General features: G+C 40.6%; 1 protein-coding gene across 10 annotated transcripts in view; it reads left to right on the forward strand.

Moving 5' to 3' along the window:
• The window catches only part of FAM13C (family with sequence similarity 13 member C), a 147,591-nt gene that overhangs the window by 105,929 nt on the left and 15,364 nt on the right, over positions 1–26,298 (forward strand). For 6 of the 10 annotated variants that reach the window (XM_026122428.2, XM_064513715.1, XM_026122435.2 and 3 more), the window contains 7 exons: positions 2,088–2,209; positions 10,715–10,778; positions 17,790–17,940; positions 18,317–18,382; positions 22,831–23,041; positions 24,035–24,173; positions 25,825–25,906. In XM_026122428.2, the coding sequence (XP_025978213.2) occupies positions 2,088–2,209; positions 10,715–10,778; positions 17,790–17,940; positions 18,317–18,382; positions 22,831–23,041; positions 24,035–24,173; positions 25,825–25,906 (835 nt within the window). The remainder of the gene's footprint in view (positions 1–2,087; positions 2,210–10,714; positions 10,779–17,789; positions 17,941–18,316; positions 18,383–22,830; positions 23,042–24,034; positions 24,174–25,824; positions 25,907–26,298) is intronic. The other 4 variants (XM_064513720.1, XM_026122452.2, XM_064513717.1 and 1 more) reach the window with 1 other exon arrangement.

The raw sequence follows: 26,298 nt of genomic DNA on the forward strand, positions 1-26,298 counted from the left end.
ACTGAAGGTTTGTGGGTAAATAAAATAAGTTGAACCGGTTCAATCCGCTTCTGTCTCGAGATTTAATAAAAATTGTTGTGTTGACCCTTGTAGTTCCCAAGAGCATATGATCATTTTTATATAACCAGGGGGAAAAAATGTTAAGATAGTAATGAAAGAACTAAAAAAGCTTGAAAAAAGTGCCAGTCATTTGTAACCTGAATTGCGATTACCATATTTGGATAAAATGCCATTCATTCAGTGCTAAACTGTAGACATGGGGAGAGGGGAAGACTTCTATCCTAGAAAGCTGGGAAGGAGGCAAAAGGTAAGAAAAGCAAGAGTAGCTCTAGTCAATTCAGTGAACATCACCAGGGATTTGTAACGTTTTGTCTGAAAAGACGACAGCCTCCGTTTGGGAAATTTGCCCCCATGGGAAGCAGGTGTGGTTGGAAAGCTCGGCTGGGCTGTGGGGGTTGATGCCGAAGCGAGCTGCATCAGCTCAGTCGGCCTTACCCGGCAGAGGAGCTACTTCCAGCCCCAGGGCAGGTCCACGCACGTTCATGCAGTGCGGACGTACCCCGCGGCCGGACGTGTTTGTCAGGGTTAGCACGTGGCCGCTTTCTCTTCACTAAGAGCCTGACAGCGCGATGGTGACGGCTGCCTCTTTCTACGGAGAGTTTGAACACTTTTATTACGCTCATCTTATAGACTGAGTGGGAGGAAATAACTTCCCCTTATCCAAAGAATATCTTGGCACTTTAAAAGAAGACTGAGATTAAAATAAGATAGTAAGAGTATTGTTAAACTGTGAGGAAGTAAAATATCAATGTTCAGACTTTTTGTTTACTTTTACCAGGCTTTTTTACAAGATCTCTTAGTCTTAACATTCATTTTCTGAGGCAGCCACTGAATAGTTCTTCTGAGAGGAGACCATTTAGGCAACTTTCTTAAATCGTACAGCTTGTTATAATGTTTACAGTTTTATAAATTATAATTTAGTTTAAATATAGTCTATCTTTAAACAGGCTTCATTTATAATCTGTAAAGATAGAAGAGGCTCAGAAGGAAGTGACAAGCAGCCACTGTTTCTGTTAATGCTGAATGACCTCAGCCCTCTGAGTTCTTGTCCAAGCTTCAGATTTTTGGGACTAAGCTTTGAAATAGGATCAAAATCAAATACACTATTTTACCATCAAAAGTGAACACTACTACTTTGCAAAACACATCATATCTTAATTTTATAAGCTATTATGTTAAAATATTGGATAATAAAAGCTAATGAAGAAGAAGAAAAAGCTGCACTTTGATTATCACATTTTCAAAGAACTTTATTAACTTACCCCTTTGCAAGTGAAGGAAAATATTATAACCCATTTTATGGGGAAGGAAAATAAGATGTGCTGAATAACTTTTCACAGCCATACAACTGTTTTTTGAAAGCTTGGAGTAAAATGCATATCCAATTCCTAGTTCTGGCCTCAATTTGTTGGACTAAACTGGCTTTATCTTCAGTGTGGCAAGGTGGCTGGTATGACTTTTTTTTCCTCGCTGACCTTTACTCCTCTCACAGCAATACTCTATTCATAGAGGTATTCATAATCTGGGGAAGGGAAAAAGCAAAGGGCAAAAACAAACTGGTTAAACCTTACTAATCTTATTCAAGTGAACTGAATTTGCTTTTGTCAGCCAAATTTTTATTATGATGTCCAAGCTATAAAATCTTACTGACATAAGAATAAATAATTTTCCGTGAAATGTGATTGTATATATAAGCAAAAATATTAAACTCTGTGGGTAGCACTTTTTAGTTCAGATGCTGACTTCTGTTATGTAACTAATAAATAGAAAATGGGTTACAGTGGCTTCTTGTCTGCTTTGGTTTCAGAAGGTGTTTTACAAGGAAGATACCACTTCTTTTAGAACCTTTTCGAGTTAGTGCTTTCCAATTGCTTCCAGATTATTACCAAAAAATAGCTACAGAGCATTTGCAAACTCCCACAAATCAGCCTTCAGTTTCACAGAGCTCTGATTTCCTTAAAGCAAAGTGTTCAGCTTAGCCTGATCGTGACCAACGGGGCATTCAACGTTTCTGTTGCTTTCTGCAGGACCTGGAGAACGTATTGCCCGGCCTCTCTGCCTGGCAGGGGACGGCAGGAGCCTCCGCTGATGCCTGTGCCCAGAACATGCCTTTCAGATGCCAGGAAACAGTTGGGAGAGTTCCGCCAAGGTAAGCCGTGGGATAAGACAGTGCATTTCACTTCTCATTAACTGTAGGAAAAGCTAATTCATTTGCTGTCTTTTGTATAAAATATTCAGACCCTTGGCTCTCACTGGTAGTTACATTCTTTATTTATAGGCCTAGAACTGTTTGGAGAAAGCAAAAAGGATGATGATAGGAAGGCAAGTTTCATCCTTCTTTAACCTCCTTACATTTCAAGCAGGAGGAACATCCTCTGTTTAGAAATTTCACTTCCTCTGTGCCAAGTTTCAAAAATATCATGGCACTTTTTTTTCTTTTTCCCCCAGTGCTGACTTGCTTCACTCTTTCTCAGAGTATACTCCCACTGAGAAATGGGAATGGCAAGCTGCACACCTGATTTTAGCATCAGCATGCATTTCCGTATTACTTCCTGGATGCTGTGAAACTGGGCTCTTTCCAGTGCTGTGGAGGATACAGGAAGCTCAGGTCAGGCATCAGCCAAGTTTTGATTGCAGGTAACTGCAGATCATGAAGTAACTCATCTCTAATAACTACTGGGAGTCATGGTTTTCCTTCTGATCTTTCCTGGCTGTGCAACAGTCTAGAAATGGGGCTTTGACTCCCCCACAACCCTTCCCATGGCCCACCCTGCTTGCGAGGGCCTGTCCTAAGGATAAGATTTGGCTCTCACAGACAGGACTGGACTGCGTAAATATGATTATACTCTTCCGAGTCATCTCTTTTGGGGGCACTGCTTTACGTATTTCCCATGCTCAGGTATGGTTCAGCTCTGCTTTGCTGTGTGCAAAGTGTTTCAGGCAGGTGAGCCCAGGACTCTGATGTCTTTTCTTTATTCTGTGTCTGAAGGTGCATGACAGCTTTGGTGCTTGTAGTGCCTCCACTGCAATGTGGTAGAGGCTCTGGGCACTCTGGAGTGATAACTGGTGTCCTTCACACGTACAGTCAAGTTCCCAGCCCTGCGTTGTTCAGCCTCCCTCTGCACCTGTCTGTAGTAGAGCCTGATCGAAGGGCAATGCCTTGGGCTGCACGACATGCAGTGGCAAGGCAGACAGGAAAAAATAATGCTCTGCCTGGAGGGCCTGGACATCCTGGGGATGCTGGGCGGTCAGGGCACAGCTAATAGAAATACGGAGCTCTTTGCCTCTGTGTTTCCAGTCAGGACTAGGTTAGCAGTATGAGAAATGAACAGTTGCTGAGCCACAGGTTTTAGTAGGCAACACTGCAAACGATATTAATTCATGCTCTCAAAGGCAGATTTAGCAGAATGGCCAAGCATTTAATTAGCTTGCAAAAAGAACTACTTTCACCCTCCAACACTTGTATCTGCAGTTGAAACATTGCGAAGTCCTGCATCGCAGAAAGTGTTTCTAATTAGTCCCAGCCTAGGAATTCTACCTCAAGGAAAAATCACATGGATTTCTTTTAGGAAGGAGAATAGAGAGTTTGGTCTCTCAGAGACTTAGACACAGCTAGCATCTCTGTCTCTGTTTGGACAGATAATGAAATATCATTGGTTCACTTTGATTTCTGAAAGAAACATCATGAAAGAAACATGAACTTTGAAGATAAGAACCAGAGTAGAGTGTTCATGAATAAAACAGCAACCACAATGAGATTCCCCTGTCCACTTCAACATTTAGCCTTTTTAGTTCAGCAGGCTTTAAACCATGATTCGCTATGCTGTTTATTCCTGTTTAATACCAGGGCACCTCCTTAGGAGGTGTTTTCTGCAAGTGTTAAAGCACTTAAGTATTGGCACCTAGATTTATCATGCTAAGAGCTGCAAAAGCATAGCGATCACCTCCCAACTCTTGCCGTGTCTTAGTTTGATTATATTACAACAAAAGTGAGGCCATTTTACTCCCAGATGGAAAACCTCAAGCAGGGAGTAAACACACATTAACTTGTGGTCCTGGCCTCACACGCACCAGTGCTGATCCCGGACTGGTGTGTCAGGATCCCAGAACTGACGCGTACAGCAGACTGCCAACTGCAGCTGCCTGGGAACAACGTCTTGCCTTGTTTTCTGCCTTCCCCACTCTGGGACATGGCAAAGGTTAAGTATTCAGGCTTGGCAGCGGGCAACTGTCACAGCTACATTTTGGCAGAACTCATCTGCTAACTCCACAGATCCTGAGTTTCGCTTTCGTCTGCTCCGTCTTTGCTAGGTTACTGGTGAAATTAGCAAATGCTTTGGAAAATTGCAACTTCCTAGCATCCCAGGCTCATAGACCAAAGGTGGTCTTGTGTTTTGGGGAAGAGGAGATGACCGCCGCTGCTGCAGGACTGTGACTGCACAAGCTCCTCTGTGTACCAGATGTGCATGGGGAGGGCAGGAGAGGAAGGGCTCGTTTCTATCCCATACTCAGTTAGGAGCAGGGTTGGTGGTTTCTTGTGAGGTTGGTTGTTCCTTCTGGTATGACTTGGTTTCTTCACACTGCTATAGCTCTGTCATTAGTCTCACTGAGGTTTGAAAGTCTAAACACCTCTGAACTGTGCAGAGTTTATCTTGAAATCTGTTCTAGTCAGTGTGGTGCCACGAAAAACAGGCCAAAGTTAATTTGGCTAAATATGGATTAAAAACTACTCAGATATGAAAAGCTTTTGGACGCAGTCCCTGTTTAGCAGAGCAATCTAAATTCCGGATGACATAACAAGGGAGGTTCGTACACGGAGATGTGGCAGGGAGAAGCAGAACAGGCCGTGTAAGAGAAACACCCCACAGAGCTAGTGCTCGCGAGTACGTGTGTTGATTGTTCTGTGGGTTGGTTGGTTGGTTGGTTTTTCAGTCTAGTCCTTTCATTTGCCAATATCTCACGACTTACTAGTGAAATGGTAAAGGAAAAGTTTAGTGGGATCTGAGGGAAATGGGAGAGTAGACTTGGAGAAGTTGTTTAAGGGTAACTATATACTGCCTTTGGAGCAGTCAGAAGAAGGGAGAATTTGTCTTATTGTTGGCTAAGCTATACCTGCCCTGTGAATGAAGGAGTTGAATTTTAAGAGGGATTTATCATGCATGATTTAGGAACATCAACATCAATTTAGAATATCAAATGCCATCTATATGGAAGGAAACCTTTACATTTTATTAAGAGAACATGGATTTCTAATACTGTATTTAGTGATTACACTGAGCCCTGCTGTAGTCATTGTGTGTAGTTGGGTATGAATAAGAGCACAAAATAATCAGCACCTTTGGGAGATGAAAATTACAAGCAGGCCTGAGGAACAAACATTGGAATATAGGGAATTGCCTTTTATAACAGAGAGACTAGGAAAATCAGTATGTAATAATATACACGATTAGAAAAACCTGTTCTTACTGATTCACTTTTTAAAGGCAATAAGCAAAACTGACCTAGATTGCAAAGGTATGTACTCAGTTTCCTGAGTAAAGGGTGGTGTTTTCTTCAGATGCCTGTTACAGAGAGAGGTGGATGAAACGTGGAGCTCCCAGGCTATGGGAATGTCGTGTTTCGGAAAAGTTTGCATTCCGCATCAGTGTGGGAGCTATAGTTTTCTGTACAGTTTTCTGCTAAAGAAAAATTCCTGAAAGATCCCCCTCCTCCCCTTTCTCCAAAGAAAATGGAAGTGGAGGGGCTTCCTTCAGCAGGACCCAGCTAGCTGATGCCTAATTGCTGCTGCTGCTGCTGCCCGGCCTGTGACTGTTTCCCAGGAAAGCTGGAAATGCTGTGAGGGTCTCCCCTGTTTCCTGGGCTCACCGGTGGGAGACTGAGCTCTAGCAAGGCGTTCAGTGTCCAGGTTTGCAAAGCAAGTAGCTTTTGAGAGTGCAGTGCAAGTGGGGACTCTCGCAGTTTCCACACTTTGTGCTGAGCAGCTACAACTCGGTGACGCGTGGGAGGGAGCAGGGACGCGGCAGAAGTGCTGATGTCCCTGTGCCATATGGCGGAGCCGCGCAGAGAGGCAGCGCCGGGGAGCCTGCAGTCCCGCGCGGGCTGCCAGGCGAGCAGGGAGGAAACCTGGCCCGATTCCCCCAAGTCCTGCCTCAGACCTGGCAAAATCCATCGAGAGCAGTGCGTGTCTGCGCATAGCTCTGTGTCAGCAGATCAGGATTTGCTGATGAAACACTGCTTTGCTGGGAAACGACTGGCCAGCTTAAAGTACGGTTTCTTTAGGAATCTCGATATTAAAATATTGGTGTTTATGGTTCCACAGATACTTGCTATATTAAAGAATGGAAAATCCCTGACAAGGTCTGGGTTGCCATACACTAAAAAAAAAGCAAAAAAAAGGCATCTTATTCTGGCCCGAGTTCGGGCTGTGCCCTGTGGGTACAAAAGAGGCAGGCACGATATGAAAAAGGAGCGTGGTGGTGGTACACAGCCAGCCTTTATGTAAACCGCTGTAATTTATGAGACGGGCGCTGCCACGCTGGCTCACTGCTTGTCTACTTATTCCAGCTTTTAGGGTCTGCCAAGGAGTAGCCTGGGAAGTGTCCAGGCAGCCTCGGGCCCTTGAAGGTGTTACTTCTCTTATGGGAAGTGCGCAGTTTATGTTAATCCAAAAGGCTATTGCACGTCTGTTTTGCTTTTTAAGCGTTCACAAGCATGGTTTTGAACCATTCACTGGTAGTCCTGCAGTAAGGTGGTGGCTATGTCTGAATTTCGTAGTGTTTTTTGCTATTTGTAGAGGTGTCAGAAAGGATCTTTTTGTTTCCCTGACGCTGACGTGTATCGGATATAGGGTCGGTCTTCCTGTAAAATCACATGACATATAGAGAGGTGGAAGGAGGGAGTGCTCTGCTGTGGTGTTGAGACTGCCCTTTCTGAGCTGTTAGGCCAGTGTGCCATCCTCACGGGGCAAGGGTAATAGTGGTGGCTAGACTGGAGATGGAGATGTTTTCCGCTGGGTCAGACTGAAAGTGAATCTGGAACAGGGTTTTTATCCCACGTCATAGAGTGTGGTTTGTTTGCAGGAGTTATCCTGTCATCTCTAACGCATTAGCTGGCCCTAGACGTTGAGCACATGTGACGTTGTGGTGCAGAAACAAGTAAGTCTCCTGAGGACTGGGTTAGTGTAATCCAGAGTTTGACTGGCTTAATGTACAAGAAACCAGTTCTAATCCAAGAGTCAGGATTGAAAGAAATGTGAAAGTTTGAGATCTGCAGATTGTAGAATCTAATGCTCCCTTCTGGTTTTAGCATGGAAGAGAATTTGCTGAGGTTATTTTTAAACATTTTTTCTTAGTTTTTAAAATGATGTGGTTTTATTTGAATTTTATGTGAGTTTAGAAGTGGCGTTATGCATAATTCAGTAATTTGCATGTTCTGGTCTGGTTTTTAAACAGCTCACTGCTCATGCAAATTGATCCTCCCCTTGAAGTTTCGTTGGAGCTCTGTTATGATAATTAGTATTTAGACTTTTTTTAATGTCCACAAGATTCAAATATACATGTCACTGAACTGAGTCTTCATCATCTGGGCCGTAGCAGGGCAGGAGAGGTCTGCCAAAGCCAGAGCAGCCACGTTCCAGGGCGGGTGAGAGATCAGGCCTTTCGTATTTTACAGAAGAGCAGCAATAGAGAGAATTATGTTTCGTTATTTTACATGACGTAAATTATACAAAAGAAGGGTTGCCTGCAATTATTCAAAATTTCAGCTGAGGCTCAAAATAATTTTAATGTACTCAGCACAGATGGAAAATTAGGGTTTGTTCCTGCTGCTTTTGAAGTTAATGGATATTTTGTGATTGACTTTTAATGAGAGGAGGATCCAACCCATAGTTATTAAATTGTAAGTCCTTTGTTGCCTAGTTACAATCAGATAACCTGAATTTGTCTAGCAGAGCAGTTAATCTTGGCTGAAAAAGAGCACACCCCAAAACTCTGAAGTAGATTCAGCTCCGCATACGTATATGACTATTGTTAACGCAAATGGTCTTCACAAAAAAAACCCTGTTACTCACTGCAATTACTTAAGAAAACACCTAGTATTACTGAAATACAAATAATGCAGAACTAAAATCATTGTACTCCAGTATTTTTTAGTAAAATAGAAATGATAAAATGCAAGACTCATGCATTCCTAAAATAGCAGACAATAATACCAGCCTGAATGAAAGAGAGATCATACTTTAGGGGTGCTGTAAGCTTTTTACTGTCCAGAGTTCAAGAAAAGTGCAAGACTTGTGAGTACTGTAGCTGTGAACCATGTAGAACATCTAACACAGCCCCTGCGAAAACTCTGTAACAGTCCACATCAGCACTTACCAGGCTGCTAGTCTTCTCTTTTTTCTGTTTTCTTTTGTTAAGGTAGGTTCACATTTTCTGTGTATTAAGCACCAAGAAAGGAGTGATGTCATCCAAATGAGTACAAGATGAGCACAAATCTGACAAATGTTTTGTTTTCCCTTTCCATTATGTCTATTAACACTCTAAATATTTTTCTTTCATTAGTGATTTAATTCTTCAGCTGTTTGTAGCTTTGCAGGGCCACCCTTACATGTTATTAAACCAAAGGTAAATATTTTACTCTTTTAATCATTACTATTAAATTAGTACTTTTGCTCTGACCATATTTCATCTGCTTTCTTTAACTTTCTCCTGCTGGCTCATCGGCAGCTGCCTGTCTTCCCTGCTGCCCAGTAGCCTAGAGCGTGGTTGCTAGGTGTAAACCTCTTTGTTTTGCTATTTGTTTTTCTTCTGTTCTCTTCACAATATAGAGACATTTCCTATTTATTTTTAGGAGAGGTGGCAGAAGGAATATACATGTGGAAAGTTATACAGATGTAGATAGCTGCTTCTACAATATTCAGGCAAGGCATGTCGCTGCTTAAGTACCTCCAGAAATCACTCCTGATCATGCATCTTTGTGTTTTGAGTGACATGTGGGCTGGCTGCCTGGAGAGAGCTCCCACTCTGGTGCTAGGTGTATCAGCCACCAAAATGACTCATTTGTGTTCCCGCGTGTGCTGCATGCCTTGGATCCTGCAGTAGCTATCTAATGTATCTGTTTTGGTAAGGAAAGTTCTTAGGGCATATCCATCATTTCAGTCTTTGAATGCCTCATAATTCTATTAAGAAGAACAGCAAAGGTCCCTGGATCTATCTGTACTGTTTTTGCAGTCTCTAGGGGCTTTTAAAACTGGTAAATTTTGCTGGGATTACTCCGAGCAGAACAGTTTGAAAAACAGAAATTCTTTCATACAAAAGAATCTGGGTTTTGTGTCGATTTTGATTGCATCCCTGAGTGAGTCTTGCACTGGCCAGTCTTGAGCAAATATTGCCACCCTTGCAGCAAAGAGAAATCACATTCTCTGAGACAGCTTTTCCTGCTTCAACTGAAGGCTGTTGTTGTGATGCAACTTGTGATACACCCATGTACGGCTTTGGATTTAAGCGTGGAAAGCTTGTGTTTGCCTCAGGGAGGCTAGGGAAAGGACAGAGCTGTGGTATGAGGCTTTGCAGGTTGACCTAATCCATGCGAGGTTATTTTTAGGCTTCAATTTCATTCCTTGCTGGAGCGCTCTTGTAGTAGCTAACCCTGGAGCTCATGGAGCCCTAGGCTATGATGGCATCTGCCCAGATGGGGAACAGTCATCTCCTTAGCCATAGTCAGCAGCAAGAGGTATTCCCCTTGCCACTCCAGGACCATCCTCTTATTTCCATGCAGAGAACTGGAGAGGCACAGAGGGAAAACCAAAACTGTGGACAACTCTGATGGCTTCAAGGTGACATTTAGTAGAAAACATGGAAATATCTCGTACTCCCTCAGAGGATTTCCAGTTCCTCGTAAGAGTCCCTGGGGCCTTTGTGAGTTCCGGCTCTTCACAGCTGCTGGTGACCCAGCTGGTGATACTCAGACGTGCTGCTCTTTGCCCTTGCCGTGAAGTTGAGGGCTTGGTAGAAAAGGGCGTCTTGTGGTAGCGTGGATGACCCCATCAGAAACTTATGTATGTAACTTCCCAAAAATGTGGAGTGGGATAAAGGAGAAAAATGCAGTCATGGAGGCTCTACAGGTAAATGACCTCTAAAGGTAAATTTGCAGAACTGAAGCTAAGCAGAAAGTTGAAGACTGTGATCCTAAAGCACTGTTAAGTTTAAATATGGAAAGATTTATTCTTTATGGCTCTGATACAGGAAAACTCTTGTTCCTGACTTAGAGCATGTGGGATAAATCGTGCTTAGATTTAAACATATGTTTGAGCTTTTTCTTGGCTTCAGCCGTATTAGCTCATGATACCAAGAGCCCCTCGTGCTCCTGTAGAACTCTTTTTGTATCTGTACGTGCCACAGAGTGATCCTGGATTTTAATGTCATAGTTTCCAGGATTTCACTCACAGTTTAGATATATTAAGAAGAATTCTAGTAAAATCACTATTGCTTTGCCTGAAAAATAAAATTCAGAAGTAACTTCCATAGGAAAGTTATTTTTTCAATAAAATACTTTATCACCTGACTTGTAATTTATGTGCAGAGATATTGAAAAGTTTGAAATATTTGTAGAACAAATGCATGATCTACTGAGTGAAAAATCTTGTTTTGTTTTGTAGAATAGATCAGAGCACATGCATTTCACCAAAAGAAGCAACTGAGCAATTACACAACAAAAATGAGGTAAGCTTAACCAAAACTTGAAATATACTGTTACAAATTTTGAATTAGATGGTTTTGTTTAATTCTCAGCTCTTGGAATACTATAATCACATGTGAGTCTTAGGTTAGCTTTTTAATGAATAATTCTAGTCATGCTTTTGGAGAAAAGCTTAAAAGTGTGATATGATGCTACAGTGGTTTAAAAGCCAGAAGCAATAGATTTTAAACATATTTTAAGCCAACTTTATGCTGCTTTTTATTTGTGCTCAGAAAAGAATTCAACATTCAATATTGACTGAGTGAAATGCCATCTTGAAAAAACATTTGATTTTTTCCTCATGTTACAGCTCAGATGTATTCAGCTATCAAATATGTTTTGTTTAAAAATAAGGAGATCTCAAGGTTGTTACATCCTGCATAAATATTCTGAGAACGGTACGAGGTAATCTAAAAGGCAGCCTTGTTGTAAGGCAGGAGGAGTGCAGGGTTGGAGAGAAAGGAAGCAGCAAGGAGAGGCAAATCCCACCTGGGGCAGTGGAAACGAGCTGATTTCACAGGGATTGTGGCAGCAGCGTGGTGGGAGCGCACAGCGCAGAGGGGCTGTGCGTGACCGTGTCGAGCAGTGGATGCGCCTGGGCTGGACTTGGGCAGTGCAGGCAATATGCTGGAGGCCAAAACAGGCTGTGCAATTATTCGGAGTGGGAAACCTTGCAAAGCATCTTCTGCAAACACGAGTATCTGCGTCCTGGTGTAAAGGCCTTTTACGTTCTGCAAAAGCAGCGAACGTGCTGGGGCCTGACCAAGGAGCAGACAGTATTTTTAAGTGTAGACAGAACTACAGAAGCAAAAAAAAAGGAGGGGCTGGGGGAAGGAAAGCCCATTCCTGTCAAACCATGGAAAAAACAGCTTTGTTTCTATAACGAGCCAGAAAACATCTGTGCCTATTAATAGATGTCTGACTTTCAGTAGGACAAAGCCACAATGTGTCCTTTTAAAGGAATCTAGACTTAATCTTCTCCTTACAATGAATTATTTCCTGCGCATTTGTGTCATTGTTGCTCAGCTCACTATTAAAAATCACAATACTAAATAGTAAAGCACTTCCCATGACCAGTGCAGTGCGATATACTCTGTCCTGGTCTAGCCAATTAAGGCCCTGGGAGAAATCATTAAATTATCATTTCCTCTGAGAAGCCCCATTGCAGGTATCACCAAAGCTTCTATGATTACAAGATTTATAATTCTTGCAAATCATTCCTTAAAGGTTAAGATAAAAATTATAGTAAATAAAAACAATAGAAGATATTAAAATAGATAATTAAATCAGAAATTAAATCGCTAATTGTTCATGGGAAATGAGCAAGGGCTACCTTCTGGTGCTAAATCCTTTTTGTAAAATCTTAGATTATATTCTATTTTAGGCCTACTGCAAACCCAAATAGACATGTGTCATAGGACAATAAATTCCCATCTTGGGTTAGATAAAGTGTCGTGTCTCCTTACCGCTCAGCAGTGGCATTATACAAACCTGGCACATATCTTGTTCTATCTTATTGTTGCTTGTTTGTTCCCCATAAAAAAAGCTCTGAATTGAAAATGTCGTATGCCTCAAGACACAAACTGCCAAAACAGATGCCACAGAGATTTATTTACCTTCACATAAAATGTGTCTATCTTATTTTTAACCTGAATTCTGAGATTAAAAAGCAAGGTTTTATATGTGGCTTTTATATGTTACTGTTCTAATACTAATACATTTTCTAATAGTTTTTAAATTTACCAGATCTTTGGATGTCCATGAGGCTCAAACGAATGATGCTGAGGTGCTTTTTCAGGGAAAGAAAGTTACAGCAGTGGCTCTCTTGGCCATCGCTAGCTGTCAGCCATCCCCGCCGGTTTGCCGGGAGCACTGACTGCCCCAGGGCGCGGGGCACCAGCGAGCGGAGCGGCTGACACCCCAGCACCGTGTCCCCTGCGGCTCCTGGCCTTGCCGGCTGGTTCGGCTCACGGCGCTGAGCCTGCGGGGCGGCACGCAGCACCCTGGCCGGCGAGGCACTTCCCACTCTCACCCAGGGGGAAAAAGTTTCTAAGTTATTTTAGGGGACTTCCACTCATTGCCGCAGCATTTTGGCAATAAATTAGCTGTATTTGTTCATTCAGTGTCAGTGTTTCCAGAGGGATTTAGCAGGGTGAGTGCAGATATGTGGTATTTCTCTCTAGACAGTAAGAAGTTATCTCTGATCTCAATTATGCATTGGCCTAAGGCCTGAACTCTTGATTTTCAATAATTACTTGTTGGAAAGAGAGATGGTCAGTGGGGTACAAGCTTATTGGTTTGTAAAGGTGGCTTCTTCACTGCAGGCTGAGCTTTCTCTGCAAATGGCAAGCCATTGTACTGTGCTTTCTCTAGCAGGCAAGAGTGTTATTCTTTAACGTCTATGTTTTCTTAAAGCCATAGCTGAAATTAAAAATAGGAAATGCCACACTGTCTTTAAATTTTTGTCAGACTTCCTGGAAGTGTCTTTATTTTTCCATTATCTTTGATCTGGATTAATGCAGGTTCGTTTGGTTTTTTTTAATTTTTCTAATGGAAACGGTATAGCCCAAGTTCTTTGAATTGTCAGGACACCAAAGATCTAACCAAACCCTTGTCCAAGACTGTCAAAATTGCTGCTTCTTAAAACTTGCAAAACACTGTTCTTAACAGCTAATGATATGGTTATTTTTGTGAAGATACGTAAAGACCTGTCTTTATTCAGGTACTCTTATGCCAGATCTTACTTTAACTTCAAGGGAGTTTAAAAATACTGAATTACATGTGTCCCTTTCATTTATAGGGTCTGATCTTGCTTTCATTTGCATTAGCAGGAATCAGGAATTCTTGCATCAAAATCAGTAGTGTTAGACACTGGAGTAAGGCTGGAATGAGCATCAAATCTGAATTATTTGAGACGAGACCATTAGCTGATACAGTATGCCATAGCTTAAGTTTAATTGAGTGGTATTGGTTTTCCATGTGAGAGCTTACAAAAACTTTTGACAGTATCCGTCATGACCTAACATTTTCCTCTCTCTTTATGTATTTCAGCTTTTAGTATTTGCTTCTAATGGGTTCCCTAACTTCTTCTAAATGGCCCGGGGCAGAGATGGCCAGGCTGGGCTCCAGGGGCCAGGTCTGGGCCAGGAGAGAGTTTCACATAGCACAGGCTGGTTCGTCCCCGTACGAGGTGTCCTGCTGAGCGTGTGCAACGCCGGGGAGCACCCCTAGCCCTGGCGCTGGCGCACCCGCTGCCTTTGAGCCAGACCCACACAGACCCGGCACCCGCCCGGCCGTGCTGGCACCGCGGGCGCTGCAAGCGAACGCCTCCGCACAGGGCGCTGCGGGCAGCAGCGTTGCCTCTGCCTCTCACCGGCACGCTCCTGCTGCCCGTCAGCCTCTAACCCTGCGTGCTGGGCCTCTGCTTGACGCTGTGTCTGCTTGCATGTGTTCCTGTAGAAACCCCCGTGGTAGATTTTTACTTACTGCACTGCTGCGGTATCATAGTACTCGGCTGTATTTTCGGAGTACGATGAGGTTGATGGCATACTCCAGACTCATCATCTCCCTGGTAACATCAAACTGATCAAAGTTACACATTCTTTTTCTCCCTGCATCAAATCACTGTCAAAGGCACATTCACAAAATTATATAATGTATTTCTTTTGTTATTATTATTATATGATTTTTTTTAGTGCTTGGTAGTGACTGGAAATTTGCCATCCACCCACCTTCCACAGATGGGTGAAAAATATCAGTTAAAGCAACTGAATATAAACCAGCTGGTGAATTACAGCATAAGCATTGCTGAAATACAATGTTTAACAATGTAGTCTGGGTGAATGCTTTTATATTGAGCTTACCGCAAATATTAATGTGTCATGAAAAAATAGTGATGGAAAGGGAGTGTATTTTCTTGATACGGGAATCTTTTTGTCAAATGCTTGAAATAACAGTCCATGAAGGTTAGGTGCTTTTGTCAGTTATTTGCCTATGTTCTGCTTGCCCATAGGAGGAGACTTATGGTCTCCCTTGCAGAATTTGGAAATGCACTTGCCACCAGCGAGTCTCATGACTGGGATCAGAGTCCTCACTAGCCCGTAACTTTATACAGTCACCTTTCACCAAGTGACACTGGTGACTGCAAACAATGCCATTCAGTTGAGACAGTTCCACACAGCGTCGGGTCTAGCTCAGATGTGTGACAGTAGTAAATAAGGCCTGCCGTGTCTTGAAAACTCTTCCCAGAGGAATGCCATGGGTGCCCACTGAAGCCAGCACACATAGTCTGCGAAGGAAAAGTCACTGCCGCTTGAAAGCTGTGGAAAATGGGATGGTTTCCACCAATCTACCTCTAATCTGAGTAAGCCCTGTAGAAGAACTGCCTCTTCTGGAAAAAAAGAATAAGCAAGAACATTTTGTTGGTTTTGGTGTAGGCTTACAAGAATTAAGTAGAGGATTAAACAAGACTTTGAGAGTGCCTTGTAAAAGATGTTCAAGCTAATAGTAAAAAGTCCACTAAATACATCAAAAACAGGAGGCCAGGTAGGGTATCACTGGGACTGCTGGCTGGCTGAAGTGTAAAAGGGGCACTTGGGTGAGATGGCCGTAAACAGAGGTGCTCAATGAATTTATCGTATTGGTCTTTACTGATAAAGGCCTTGTTGGAGAGATTTCCATGCCTGATGCATGGACTCTTTGTAGCAGATAGGTCAAAGGAGTTAGATCAGTTCAAAGTAAATATACATAAAATATTAGACCAAACAGATAAATTATATGTTAGTAGGTCACAGATTAGATGTTAGTCACCCAAAAGTCCTGGAGAAACTGGGTTGCGAAGCTGAGGAATTGCTGGCCAAGATAGCTAAACTATCCTTATAAATTGCTTTTGGGCCAGAGGGCAGTAGCTTGCCAGTATAACTTGTCTCTGCGGCTGAGACTGTAGGTCTGTACTTAAACAGACCTGTATTTATCTTAGCATCCTGAGCAGTGCGGAGAGAAGTCAGGAAGGTATATAACACAAATCACTGTGCCAGGCCACAAAAACCAGGTTTAAAACAGCCGCTTTTTAGGTATTTGTATCAGCCTACTTAAGCTAGCAGGGAGCTCTGCTAAAAAGGATAGAGATGAAATGTTTTACTGGATGCTTAACCATGATGGGAATAGTAAAAGTGTCTTCTGCCTCAGATCATAGAAACCAGCTCTGTATCGTACCATATTTTTAAAGAATAATATTACATTAGGCACTTAATTTGAATCAATGCTTGATTTTGCAATCACTTCTTTCCTGGTATTATGGTTATGGATGAGATATCAAGCTACACCTTGACAACACATTAGAGGAACTTTATTCTAAAAGAAATGTATAACGCCCAAGCCATTTCTTTGCTTATGCATCCCTACTTCCGATAGCAAGGACCAGAAGTCCAGCTAGCTCCGGGACTAGCAGGAGGAAGGTGCTCCCTGATTTTCTTTTTGGCCTAGGCTTAGGCTAGAGCCTATGTGTTTAACTGTAGTCTAATCTACTTTGTGGAGATAAATATGGGTTTTGAAGCACTTCTGACATCACACAGTACATACAGGATCTAGTTATGGCATCTTTATGGCCTCTAGTTAAGGTGACTTTGTGCCTTAGAAACTTCCCTATTTTGAGGTATCCCCTGGAAAGAGCTAGCTTTCACTCCCTTTTCAGTGGCTGAATTCTATGATGGGAGTGAAAGGATCAAGGCTGAGAATCTTGCCTGCTGTTCTCAGCCAAAGACTTTTTAAAAAAACTAAAAATACTAGTATCCTTATGTTTTTAAAATGATAGTATTACAATAAAAATAAAGCACTGACATATTAAACTACTCAGTACATAGCTGTTACATTGTTACACAAGGAGAATTATTGAAATGAATAAATTTATTATTTCATTAAACAAATTGCTAAATTGGTCTCAGGTCTTTTATGGAGTGGAGAAAGGTGCTTTCCTGGCTATAAAGTTGAGGAAAAAATTTCTAGTGCAACTCAGATTTTTTTCAGAAAGCATTCCTTGCAGACGCGTACCTTTGAGTGACTTAACGTTTTACGCATATTCTCTGTGTGCCAGCTGTGTGGTTATTAAGACAGCCTTCTGTGTTTTTGTTTTATGTTACAAGCTGTATTTCCTTTGAGAAAGGGGAACTGAATGTATGGGGCATCAGTAGTGACTCATTTCGCCTAGTCAGATGGTGATTAGGGTTTTCACAGCATTTGCATCACAGCAAGATGCTTGTGTCAGATTATGCAGCTGAATGTTGCATGCAGCATTAAAGATTAAAATGAGAAATGGACCAAGCATGACAGGGTAGCTGGAAGTGATGTTATAGATAACTACCCTTGTCCTCATTGATTTGTCTGCAGCAAGTGACAATGATCTGTTAATTTTGCCTTTGCAGCAGATAGGAAATGATCTGGTTGCCCTGTAGAAGCAACAGCAGCCTACATAAAAGCAAGGGCTACATAAAGAAGTATTTCTAAAAAAGCCAATTAACACAAATCTTTTGCAAGAGTCCTGTGGGAGATGGTGTTCTCAGTAACTCTTTGTTCACTGCAGCGCTCCGCACAATAGGCTGGAGAGGGAGATTTGGGGTTTTTATGAATGGTAAATGGGGAGGGACGTAATGTCATCAGATCGTGATGTCAGCACAATGAATGAAGTACTTGCTTAGAGTATCGCTTCAAGACCAAGAAAACGGACACCATTGCAGTTAGGCTTCCTAGAATAAATTGTCTTTTGCTGACGAAGTCATCTTTCCCACGTGTCATGAATAATCCATTTAAATTAGGACTTAAATAACCGGAAGAAATGAAGAAACTCCTGGAATAATGCACATTTGTTCTCTTGCACATCCTGGCAGAGCTGTTAGTGGAACACCCCCTTGCAGACGCCGCTGATGGGCTCCGTGAGTTGAGGCACTCTCGCTGTATTTTGTTGCTCTCTCTCTAGCCCAATGTTCTGCTTTTGCCTGCAGAATTCTTTGTTGAAGCTACAAGCCCTTGAAACCGATCTGTGCTCTGCATTTCTGACAACCCAGGAGGAAACTCCGCAGCTGCCGGCATCCAAGGACCCAGCCCCTTCATCAGTCCAGACCAGTGTGCAAGCTGATGGGGCCAGTTGTGGAGGTAAGCGATCATGTCATGATGTGTTCTCATTTGCAATTATAAAATAGCCGTGTGACTTGCCGTTTAATCTCAGATTTGCAGTCCTCTGGGAAACGGTGCAGAGCTAATGCAAGGCACCATTTCCTGATGCAAATGCTATGTAATGTAAAAGGGGTGATACCTGTTAGTAAGAGTGGAAATGAATGGCAACAGCCTTCTTTTTGAGATGGAACCTTGCTTTTCAGACAGGTTTTAAGAGTCCTGATTTTTTCAGTTTTAGTCTGTTCTTTTGTTTAAGTAAAGTTATGCTTTTTATTTCCTATGTCTATTACATCTGTATTGTGTAAAATCATCTGCCATATCATGTAATTCTATTTTTGTCATTTTTTTTTGTCAGAGCAATATCACTTCATTTCTCCTATTATTGATTTTAATTTAATGCATCAGCAGAGAGATAGTGAAGGTGAGTTTTACAGCATGTTGATTTTAATCATTCATGAATCTGTATCATTACCCAACTGGGCAAACTGTGGTGTGTTCTCTCTCCCTCTTCTCCCAATATGGAAACCAGTTCTTGCAAATAGATAGCCCTGAGGCCCGGCATTATTTTTTGTCAATTCATATCTTGTAGTCACAGGGTTTGCAGAGTCGTGAGGCTCAGTGGAAGAGGAATCACGATTCATGAAAAATAGGTCAAAGGCAATATGACTAATACATCTCACAGACAGGTGACACGAATACACAAATACTTGAATTTTAGACCATATATGGTCCACATTAAGGCAGATAGGTCAGTAATCCCAGTGTTGCAATGCACTTTCTATTTCTAAATAAATGCTGGGTTCAGAAGAACTTATCTCGGAAGCTGTTTGCCTAGAATTGTCATAAGCAGCAAGTTATTTACATAAAAGGAATCACAAATTATATTGTTCTATTTAAGATGCTCTAAAGTTTGAGTTTTGCATATCACAATTAAGGGAAATGGTACACAGAATCTAAAATAATAAAGCTGAAGGAATGCAAAAAATGCTAAATGTCCTATTGTTTTGGCTTTTTAGCTTTTTAGTTTAAAAAAATGGATGCTTTAGCTCAGCTAGGCAAATACCTTGCTAGCTCTCAGATATGGGTGTGGGATTTGCACTGGTGCGGGTCCCTCCATGTGAATCTGAGGCAGAGACAGAACTCGTGTCTGGGCTGTGCAGGCATAGACATTTTGTAGCTCATCCAAAACCTGCACCGACTCTTCTCCTTATGGCAGGGTGTATTTTTCCTCCTCTTCCAGAAGTCTCCCAAACTATTTTGTTCTGGTAGTTTTGTAATCCATTGTTAGGATGGTTCGTAATAGGTTTCCTTTGATTATTTTTTCTCTTTTAATTTGATTCTGTTTGAACTCACACTGTTAGCTATCGCTTTCTACAGACACCCTCACTAGCTCCTGTTTGCCTACCTCCATCGACACAGGCATTTACTGGATGATGTAGCATTTCTCTCGCACAATTCAGAGCATGCTCTGTCACTCAAAGCAGCTGTAACCTGTGCTTTAGTAAAAGCTTACCTATATAATAGATTTTAATGTACTCTTTTGTCATGCTAATGCCTGCTTTGTGCCTTTTTAAAATAACTTGCTATTTTGCTTAAATAGAGCTAGTCCTAAATCTGTCTCTCAGATTACTACTGAAATTTTCTGATACATTCAGTTTAGATACGGTAGTCATGTGGGACTAGTGGCTAGTCCAGCTCAAACTTATGTGAAGTTCATTGATTTGTACCAAGTTGAGAAAAGAATTTTAAGAGGATGTGACATATATACTACATCGCTAATCATTAGACTTTGCTGAGTGAATCTGGATATTACCTCATGAAAAAAAAAAGGAATACTCATATTGTATGGATCTATCCCTTTTTAATATTAACACGACTATGCAGACTATGTAATTTGTGTTGTTTCAGATCCCAATCAATAATAATTTAAAATTTAAATCATATGTATAGCAAAGGAAGCTAGAACAGTTTAGTAAAATGACAGAATACATAAAGCTTCAAATTTTAGGGATCACCATTAATTCTCACCTCTGAGAAAAGTCAGCAATTTCCAGTTTACATTTGAATATATAAAAACTTGAATGACAGCTGGCAAAATGAGACCATAAAGAATTGCAAGGGAGATATTAAGGTAGCTTTTTTTAAGGGAAAAAAAGAAAAGCAATGAGCATAGATCATTTTTTAGCTTTCAAATATGAGTTTACATCAAATATGTGGCTCAAGCTGTGAGCAGCTGAACTTTATCTGCAAAATATTTTAAATGTTTTTTAAATTAAAAATCTTAATACTGACATTCACAGACATAGCATGGGATGAGGGATGAACACATCATACCAGCATATTGTTTTCCATACGCAACAGACTAGGTGTGTTATTATTTTACTTCAACTAAAGGATATCACACGCAGGAATACAGACTTGTACCTGTTTGGTCATATGATCAACGTCCACATCACGAAGCACAGCACATATTATAAGATATCAGATCTTGGCTTTATGTCCTTTGATGAGCTCTTGTCAATGCTAAGCTGGACTGAGTAGATGAGATGGAGCAGATGCAGGCTAAGAGGAGATTTACTGGTTTGGTTAAAGGTGGGTTTAGTTCCTAGCTTTGGCAAAAGTTGAGGTTAAAGTTGCATCAGACACACAAACACAGGTAGGTGTTTGGTCAGTACATGGGCTACTCATAGGCTAATGCTTAGTGTCTTGTTTAGGATCTACGCAGGGCTGGAATAGGGATGATGGCCCTGAATTGTAATTAGAAATGGGGCTGGTTATAACTCGTCATCATCGTGAGATGCCCACACTTTATAGTAATAGGGCCACATAAATGACTCAGAGTTAGACAGATGGAACGATTTGCTGGATGCTTCTGGACAATAGCTAGTAATTAATGCATCTGTGTTAGGGTTGGAACCCTTCCTGGGGGCCTTGTTTCTCCCAGATGCCTTTCTGTATCTCTTGTGAGGATTTGAATCTCATATACAATTTAGAAGTTTGGGAATTGGTCTAGTATCTCAGAGAAGAGAATTTGACCTACAAAGTCGGAACTATTTAGAGGGAAGATGCTAGGTTAGAATTAATAATCAGCTACATTGTCTCATTGTGAAAACACAATGGAGCCATCAAAGTGAATGAGCTTATCAAAGATACAAAAGCCATGTGTTAGATTATGGATGACTTAGACTAACCTGTCTGACAATATATAATTGTATTTTTGTTGTCTGCAAAGCAAGAACAATTGGGTGGCACATGATAAAATAATATTTTAGGCCATTGTAACTCTTATTTTTGAAATCAATAATTGCTTTCTATGAAGCATACCATTTAGAGTCAGTTTGTCCCCACTGTTTCAGTCCACTGATAGTAACCGCTAGCTTCAGTGTGTATTGTGCAGAGGTTAAATAAAATGCAGTAAAAAGTTCCATTAAAATCTTAAGGGAGATACCCACTCATCATGGAATACCATGTCCTGTATAGAAAGGTGAAGATGAAAAGTGACAGCAAAAGAACTTTTCTAGATCTGCCTGCTCTTCTGAGACTAAACCATGTACAGTTGTTTTTCTGGGCAGTTTTTTTGTGGGCAGTTTTAGACATCTCTCAAGTAAAAAAATTCTGTGAAACATATTAGAATGAATGCTGTATAGCAAATATAACATTGGCAGGAAATGACACCTATGCTGCCTGGAAATACAGAATAATTGATATGAATTCATAGTCTGCATGTACACATGGTTTTAGAGGAAGAAAAATTAACATAGCTGATGTAAAATATAAGGTCCTATGGAAACAGATGTAGAGGAATCTGAGACAGAGTGCGTTCTTTGCTTTAACATACATTTTCTATTTTTTGAGGAAAGCTTTGTATGATACTGTGGGATTATGCCCTAAAAGCATAATCTACTTTAAAGCACAACCATCTGATAGTGAAAATAGGCTAGGTCATCCTCACCTGTTTCACCTGCTGAGGATGAGGAAGAATATTTCATGGTTCTTCCTATTAGTGTACCCAGGTACAGTGAAGGCAAGATGAACTCTTGGTATCCTCTGGAGGCAGGCTTAGTAATGTGCCTGTTATTTTCCATGTTACTCATGAATGGAATCAATGTGATGAGATTCACCAATTCTTAAATTTTTAGAATAGAAAAAATCATCCTGACTTCTAGCTTGACCACCTCTTTAAAACAAATTTTACTTTTTGATTGACTAGAGGAGCTGTGGCTAGTTTTCCATTCATTTTCAGAGACAATACTAATATTGTATCATAAGCAGCAGTCTTTGGGGCAGCAGTCACCGGACACTACCTGGAATAACTACCTTGAATGTCATTGTTTGTATATTTTCGTATCTTGTGTTCTTTAAACCTTTATGTGTGTTGCTTCAAAACTTGAACACATTCTGCAGGATATTGCAAACAACATGGGAGGTTCTTAGCGTCAGGACATACTATGGTTTTGTTCTACCTTTTTCTTGATCAAAGGATTAAATGCTAAGTTGGGGAATGAAACTTGTTTTGTACGTTCATCTTTGTTTTAGGAATGTGGCTTTCAAAAGCAAATAGATCTATAAAATCCTAACTATGCTTCTATTCTGGGAAACTCTCCATCTTTAAATAATACTTCATAGTTTACAAAAACACCCACCCACCCACTTTCTACCATGGAATTCAAGATACTTAATGTTAAGCCAATAACTGTCTTTTCTATTTTCTGATCCTCAGTATTATGTTCAGCCTGCATGTGATACATTGCTAAACAGCTTGTTATGTTTGCTTTGAATACTTCTGTATGCATAGATTTGTTTTTATCGATGTAGCTAAATATCTTTTGAATGACCTTCCATCCATATTGGTTTGTCTTTTTATTCTAGAGCCTGTACCAGCCCACAGAGACTGGCAGAATGACATGGACAACAGCCCACAAGAGCATCACTCCATAGGGACCAGTCGGCTACTATATCACATTACTGATGGAGACAATCCCCTTTTGTCACCACGCTGCTCTATTTTTAGCCAAAGTCAGAGATTTAATCTAGACACAGAGTCTGCCCCTTCTCCACCAAGTGCTCAGCCTTTCATGATGTAAGAAAATATATTTTAATTCTTAAATGCTTTTAAATTATGTTTGTACAATCCAGGACCTTTGACTCTTTATGTTTTTCAAGTACTATTATGTCATAAATAAGAAACTTTCATATTATAACATATTTTGACATGGTTAATTTGCAGTACCACCAATAGGACCTAGCATTTTTTCAAAAAATAACGCAATACAACATTATTTGAAGTCTAATTATAGTTATTAATGACAGTTTTAATGGTTAGTAGTTACTCTGATGAGTGAACATAAGATAGAGAGGGGTGTTGGAGGTCTAATGTTAAAATATTCAGCTGTAATAAAATTATTGCTTGAGTTATTCACTAGATATGAAAGTCACAGAACATATGAACAGTCCATATATGTAATCACCTAAAAACCAAGGTGTGAGTTTCAATCAGAAACCACACTTTCTTAAAAGCATATATGCATATCTCAGTCCACTGCATATGAATAACAGTCAGACCTACTGATTCGTAAGTGTAAAAAACCCAGAAACTAAATTGCCTTCAAAACGGTAGTGTTTGTTACCAATAATAAAAGATTCTCTGATGCATACTTTACAGATAATGCCATTAGGGTCTAGGAGATGGGCTACTAGTGAAGTAAGATACTGCTGTTAACTGCTGTTAAATGGAAGTACTAGATCGGTTTGTGACCCACTTGATTAATCTGTGGAAAACTTTTCAGAAATTCCATAATTAATTTAAAAGAGAGAGAGGGGGGAAGGAAGGAAGAAAGGAAAACAAACAAATAAACCAGCCAGCCAGCCAATCCCTAAGGGGTATAACCTGGAGATACCTTCCAGGGAAAGCAGTTATTTTATGCTTTGTTTAAAAAACTCAGTGCTCTCAAACCTGTGAAAGAACATATCTGCAAATTCTGAAGTGCTGAGAAAGTGTAAGTGTGCCTGAAACAAGACACAGATCCTTACAGCCAGTCCTTTGATACAGATATTATGCTTTCGGCTTTTGCAGGCCAAGAAGTTCTTCTAGATGTAACTGTGAAGAGTGCAAAGAACCACAGACAGTAGCACAACTTACCAAGCATCTTCAGAGTCTCAAGAGAAAAATTAGGAAGTATGAAGAAAAGTTTGAACAAGAAAGAAAATATCTGGTAAGATACCATTGGATAAAATGAGATAGGAAAACCATTAATGGGAGAATATACTTTATCATCTTTTAGTGTATTCAGTAGTTCTGAGGCTCTAATTTGCATCTGCTTTGGATCACTGTCATCTCTTGCAAAATATCCATGTTCTAGATGTGTGAGAAGTGTAAATCAGTTAAACATAGCTGACAAGTTTGCGAACTAAAATGATTCAAAATATGAAAACCTACTTATTTACTTTGTAAACAAAGTCATTTGCTTGGAATGTTCTTTCTGCTGTGCAGGTTTTTTTTATTCAGACAGAGTCCTGTAAAGCTCCAAACCATAGCGCTCAACAGAAGCTGATGGTCAAAACAGAAATGAGGGTTTTGATGTGTTGCTGGGATGAGGTCCCCATATTTGAGACCAACTGTGTGCTCTGCGCAATAGGTGCAAGATACAGGTGCTTATAATCAAGCTAGTCTATGTAAGGTGAATTGTGCAGTATAAACGTATCAAAATGTCTATGATGCTAAGGATGCGTGCAATATGCAATAGAGAATTTGTGATATTTTATGAATACATTAAAATGAAAATGGAGCAAATTGCCTATTACCTCATAAACTCATCAATGATTGCAAACCTGAACACACTTCTGTGACTTGTACTGCCCCATGGTCATGATACGCTCTTAGGAACAAAATTTCATACTTAAACAGTCATCACATTGTGACCAGAAAAGAAATTATTTCAGAGGTTTAATTTTGCAAAACAGTTTTGTCATTTAAAATAACCGAGTTTTGAAGTTCCAGTGTAAATTGATTAAAAATTTTGAGGAAATGTGTAAATGTAAAAAAGGGACTGATATACGAAATTTTTGTTGATTTTTGTTCTTGAAGTCACACCGTTTCACAGGATTTTTTTCATTTAATTAATTAAGCAGTTGAGTTGAAATGTTTAAAGTATTATTTTCCAAGAGAATCCCTGTTTAAAAGCAGTAAGGGCTTATCCTGCAAGGGACAGAGTACTCCAGTTACCATCCTGCACCTAACTTAGGAAGGTGACTAACATTAGGTATGTGATCAGACCTGTTGAAGCTGTCGAGACTGCTTACACAATTAGTCAGAAGAAGAAGATGGGAAGAAGGGGAAGAAGACGAGACTGTGCTGGCCCGAGCGTGTTCCTGACTCGTCATGAAGCCCCTGCGGGGCTGCAGTCACCTGGCCCTTCCCATGGCCGGGTGAGAGGGAGCTCTGTCCGAATTCTCATAAATGAGACAAAGGACCTGGGGTGGAAACAGCAGATGCTCTTTAGTAACGCCACTTAGCGTCCACTCGTGTAGCTGCTGTTTATATAGATGTCTACTGCACTTACCTATTTTCATAATTACCAAGGCAAGAAGAGTGTCATTCACTGTGACTGTGCTACCTTTGTTCTGTAATGCTGCATATTTAAAATACATATGCTTCTTTACTGAGCGGACTGTCTCAAGGCTTCTTGCTCCTCCTTGAAGAAATTCAAAGCCTGATCCTGAAAAGGCTTATTTGTGTAATAAACCCTCTACACTTAAAGTTGTCTCCCTACCCTTGAATGAACTTAAGCCTCTCAATTTGATATGTACAAGAAAACTAATAGTATGATCGTCAATTCTTTTTTCCCCCTTTTTCTTTACATTCAGCCTTCACATGGTGACAAGACTTCCAATCCTGAGGTCCTGAAATGGATGAATGATTTGGCTAAAGGTCGTAAGCAGCTCAAAGGTACGTAATAGCATGTCATGTCATTTTATTGCTCAATGGAAATTTTCATAATATAGGCGGTATTTGAAAGTAGTATGAATGCACTTGGAATATGTTAGAGTTTGTCTTCCTTAGTCCTCTGCTTATTTTTCACTAGTGCATGGTGTTTAGTCTTTTAATGACAACAGAGATATGAAATGATATGACTTGCCTTGATTCCGGACAGCAGGGATTGAAATAAGGCAGTTCAACCGTTGTAATAAGGCTGGAAAGAGAAAATACGTATCTTCTTCCCCTCATAAATATTAACACTCATGCAAAATAACATTCGGTCTTACTTTTAATATTTTTCTAAGTGTCTGTATGCTGTTCCATGGTCAGTAAAATAAATGTAAGACACTGAACTACAAAGT

The sequence above is a fragment of the Dromaius novaehollandiae genome, chromosome 6 (assembly GCF_036370855.1).
Source record: "Dromaius novaehollandiae isolate bDroNov1 chromosome 6, bDroNov1.hap1, whole genome shotgun sequence".
Taxonomy (NCBI): domain Eukaryota; kingdom Metazoa; phylum Chordata; class Aves; order Casuariiformes; family Dromaiidae; genus Dromaius; species Dromaius novaehollandiae.